We start from the raw sequence: 5,014 nt of genomic DNA on the forward strand, positions 1-5,014 counted from the left end.
ACTTTTTATTTTACGTAGCTGGAAATGCAAATCTGTTATGAATGTTTGCGTTTGCTATTCGACGGCCACATTTTCCTCTTTCCCGCTACGCCCACATTTTCCTCGTTCCCACTACACATCATCATTATATCCTTTGGCCATTTCAACAGTAGACAAACATGGGAAGAAAAGCACACAGCAACATCGCTAATCCTCACTTCAACAGGCTTGTTATCAAAAATGGAAGGAGGTCTTTTCCCTCCTCCACTATTCCCTCTCTGCCATTTTCCCCCGTGAAAAAACGTAACTGCAGCCATCTGGAAAGAGACATTGAAAGGGAACACCAAGATTTGCCATACGTTGAATATGCTCCTCCTCTCGAGGATCATCAACCTTACAGAAATGTGAAATTCCTCTTCCAATATATTCATATACTGAACGCTAATACACTATCAGTCATCCAATGATTACATGAGGGTTTGGAAAGAGACTAAGCGTAATCTATACCTCCACGAATTTTTGGATAGGAAAGCGTCAAAGCGGGTTTGTATCTCTTGCAAGAAGGAGGCAAATTGGCGATGTCTCGATTGCTTTGCCGGCACGGCATATTGTGCAGAATGTTTCCGAACATCCCACTGCAGGGACCCTTTCCACCAGATTGAACGTTGGACCAGCACCTTTTATGAGCCGAGCTGGCTGTGGAAAGTGGGTTTGGTTATTCGACTTGGTCACGAAGGTGATCGGTGCCCGAATGGAAGCAGCAACTTGAGTGCCGACCTTGACATTGACGAAGAGGAATGGTTTGACATGGAAGACCTTACCAGCACTTCGGCCGATCCAAAACCAACGGACCATATTTACAATGGTGGCCGGGTGATGACCATCGTCCATACTTCCGGTGTGCATCACCTGCCTATCGTCTTCTGTGGATGTTCTGGTGCAGCAGCTGAGGACATACAGTTGTTCCGGGTTGGGTTGTACCCATCCACCTACAAGTCTTGCCAGACCGTATTTACCTTCCAACTCCTCAATGACTACCTGCTGGAAAACCTGGAATGTAAAACATCGGCCACCCACTACTACTCCAAATTGAGAAGGATCACCAACTTTGCATTTCCTAATTCCATTCCGGTATGTTGTTCAAGTACTGAGGTATACTCCCATCTCAAAACGTTTGACAGAACCGGTATCACGAGTTAATAAGGGTTGGTAGACAATACCGTAATCTTACCGAACTGGCTACTTTTGGATTTGGACACAAAGGTAAGGCTCCGACGCCGGGGGAGATGGGTTTTTTTTGCCCTACCTGCCCACAACCAGGAGTCAACCTTCCTGATGACTGGAACAAAAACCCCAATGATCCTACTAACTGGAAGTATACCAGAGGATTTGTAGCCGATGGCAATTTCACAGCAGCCCACCAAAAACAGGCACGGCCCAAAGACGATGTTTGGCTTAAAAATGGGGATAGTTTCATGACGCAAAGAGGACCTTATTTGAGCCACCTTCGGGAGGCGATTGAAGATAATGATGTAAGTTTTTATCCTTCGAGCGACTCGGCCGGTGTCTGAATCTTTCAGCCGAGGACATGTCATGAGCACAATGCTATCAACAACAAGAATGTATTTCACCGAGGTTTTGACGCTACTGGAATTGGAGCCATTGCTTGCCTTCGACATGGCACCTTTTGTCCGGGTTCGGTGGTAGATTTTCAAAAGGGAGAAAGGTATGGAAGTTATCCTGAGGTTGAATCGTTGTTTTACCGAACAGGCAAATGAACATGGACTATGCCTTGTGCCAGGCTCTGAAGAATACCATGACCGGTGAAGAAAAAAGGGTTATATTTGTCTATGACATCAACTGCCAGTATATGGTGAATTTGATGGCTCGGATAAAACGTGGTGCGAAACACCTCTGGATCAGACCAGACTTGTTATTGGTAGCCGGGATCGGCTTATTCCATGTCCATGGCCATCAAGAAATATGCTTTCCACGATTTGCCCCAACATTCATCCCCAGGGCTGGTCAAACAGATGGAGAGATATTGGAGACTTTGTGGGCTGTTCTCAACGAGGTCGGTCGCACCACCCGGACAATGACTTTGGCCCATAGATCGGAGGTGTTGGATGCTCACATGCTGGATAATAACTGGAAAAAAATGATCAATATGGGTATCTATTTTCAACTGCTTTTACATTGCTTCTAAGCTAATAAACGTCAAGTGAGTAGCCTTTGCAAGAAGTGGAAGCGAGCAAAACTCGGGCTCTCTGAGAGCTTCCAGGCTCTTGAAGAATTAAGTGCCTCAGCAAGTAAGGAACAGATTCAAGAATGGGAGCAACAGATCAAAACGGCAAATTTGAATCGGGCAAAGGACCTTTCCGCCATGGACATCTATTACGTCAAGGTCAAGGAAGGTAAGGACCAAGTTTTCCATCACAAAGGCCAGCTGTAAAATCATTCAATCAGCCGAGACCGAAAAGGGCATTCGGCTAAAACTTATGACTAAAGAACAGGCAGGCAAGGTCAAGCCGGGGTTAACTGGATGGGTAAACACCGGTATCAAAATTCAGGAAGCCCAGTGAGTAAAGTCAAATATTGCTAGATTCAAACATTGAACAATCCAGAGCCGAATTGGCCGCCTTTGTGAAGGCTCAAGGCAGTCGTCCAAGTGCTGATCAGAAGCTGGAGATAATAAAACGTTGAGAGAAGAGCTGTCCAAGCGACTTGAAGAGTTTTCCGAGGCCGGTCAAGGCCATTTTCCCAACTTGGAAATTAATGAAGGAACTATTCATGATCCACCGCTCTCGGAGGATATTGTGGATGACGATGACTGGAGCGATTGTGATGAAGAGGAAACCCCAGCACTGAGCATACCCAGTTTGCCTGATCAGGGATATGGATCGGCCGAACATCAACAAATCCTCTTACCATCCTCATTTCAAGCAGCCCTCCTCCCTACATCACTGGGAGAAGCCCGGTGCGTAGAGATAGAATTGAGAGTGGCCCAGGCAAATAACGCTCTGAAGCGTTTACGGGAAGCCATCGGTTACAAGTCATTCCTTTATCGGAAGAGAATTCGAGCCGAGAAATCAAAAAAACGTGTAACTCGGGCTTACGATGCTGTACAAGGATCGGATCGCGATATGAAAAGTGCTCTCCGGGCATACAACCAAGCTCGATGGGCTCTTAATCAGCTCAATGCTCCTCAGGGCACTCGTGACCGATACAAGCTGATAGGGAAAAAAGATACAAGGGCACTAACTACGGTATACGATGGCAACGCCCGGGGTCAAAGAAATATTGCTCTGCCATGGTTCTGGAATATGGCTGTGGCTGATGATTCGTCAGGTTCAACATACATGGAACAAGGTCAGATCCAGTCACTTTTATTACTCTACATGAATTGAAACCAGACAAATCAAAGTATATCGGGTGAATTGGCTCAGAGCAAAAGCTCGATATGACCGGTGGTCAGAAGAGCATACCTTGATCCCAAACGAAATGAACTGGACCCGCCTCTATTTCATCAACAAAGCAAGGGAGTGGGCTGGGCTGAGGGACTTGGTGCCAGACAAGCTGGGACATGTATGCTTTGCCGAGGGGCAAATCAGTATGTGGAAAGAACTGGCCTTCCAGGCCACCAAAGAATTTATAAATGCCGGGGTCATGTGCGAGGCCATTGCATTACCTAAACCTAGTTGAATCAAACTATTCTTTCTCATTGTCCACCATGTATGCAAAAGAACACCTGTCATTTGACCCCCGCCGAGCAGAGCAATGGGTTGACGAGGTGCTGAAGATACGGCCTCCAGCTTTTACCAGAGATTCTTCTGTAGTGGCTAATCTCCTCTGGAAGGACGAGCAAGAGTTCCAGGAGGTACTCTGCTACTGGTCCTCTCGATTCAGAGCCATTTTGACATCGAAGCTCGAAAACCCCATTGACCCCAAGTTCGAGAATTGTTGGTTGGAGTACATGTCGGCCAAACAGGTGAGCTTTATTTTGCCGTGCCCGGCTAAACTCATTCCTTTGGTTAGGGTTTCATTATAGCGACTCTCGGCATGGCATGCGCCTATGGGCATAAAGTAAAACTTTGCCCCAGATTTTTTCTCTTTGAGCTCACCTTCCTGCCAGTTTATCGTCCCTCCCTTTTTGAAGTCCTGTCTCCAGGGTAACCCACTGCACCCTCAGGAAGCCTTCATGGATGACCGTATCTGGCCTGCATACGAGTTTGCGTGGTGGAATACTCGCATCACCTTTCCACCAGGGGGCGTCGACCAACTTCTGAAAAGGTCATACAATTGGTTCAGATGGATGGCAAAGGGTGGTTTGCCAATCAAGTACCTGGACACTGACACCTCCACGCTGACACCGGCCGAAGTTCAGCACATCAAGACCCAGTTGGAGAATGCTCGGGATCGTCTCCTTGAACGTATCAAGCGTGCTGAGGCCGAGGAAGAGTGGGTCACCAATGAGATTTCGGTTTGGGAGGAAATTGTACAGCAGTCTGCTCTTATTGACCTAATGAGGTATCACAAGAACCGGTTTTCAGCACATAGAAACCCAGGTGGAGAAAGCCCGGGATCGGGTTCGTCAAGCCCCCCGTCTCCTTGAACATATTGGTGCTGAGGCCGAGCAAGTTTGGGTCGGATTTCTAATTATATATATATATATATATAAAACAGGCCCGGTCACCCAGCACAGGACAAACACCATGTTGTAAAACATTGCCGGCCAAGGCAACAACCGTCCCAGGGTCATAAACAAGGCTAAACCCGAGCCCGGCTAAGTGACACCGGCCTCCTGTGTAGTTTCCGATGGTGAGCAACAAGTCAAAAGACTCCCTATACCCCTTTAGATCTCGGTGATCGATCATCTCTCGGTTCAGGATGACTGAAAGACCGGTGAAGGGAGTGGCCCAAATGCGAAGAGCAATATTGATAGGATCGTCCAATGCCTCGGCATGATTGGCAAGCTTCTCGAAGGAGGCTAAACCGGACTCAAAAAGATCGGGTTGTATGACGGCATAGATTGCAC

The 5,014-nt window shown here is 47.3% G+C and overlaps 1 protein-coding gene across 1 annotated transcript; it reads left to right on the forward strand.

The window, feature by feature from the left end:
• Nucleotides 1–3,709: 3,709 nt before the first annotated feature.
• LACBIDRAFT_303670 (uncharacterized protein) lies at nucleotides 3,710–4,591 on the forward strand (the record flags this gene model as incomplete). The annotated part of the gene is made up of 3 exons (XM_001884212.1): nucleotides 3,710–3,967; nucleotides 4,015–4,062; nucleotides 4,112–4,591. The coding sequence occupies 3 exons, from the start codon at nucleotides 3,710–3,712 to the stop codon at nucleotides 4,589–4,591; spliced, it is 786 nt and encodes a 261-aa protein (XP_001884247.1).
• Between the last annotated feature and the right edge of the window lie 423 nt (nucleotides 4,592–5,014).

The sequence above is a fragment of the Laccaria bicolor genome, genomic scaffold (genome assembly GCF_000143565.1).
Source record: "Laccaria bicolor S238N-H82 LACBIscaffold_25 genomic scaffold, whole genome shotgun sequence".
NCBI lineage: Eukaryota > Fungi > Basidiomycota > Agaricomycetes > Agaricales > Hydnangiaceae > Laccaria > Laccaria bicolor.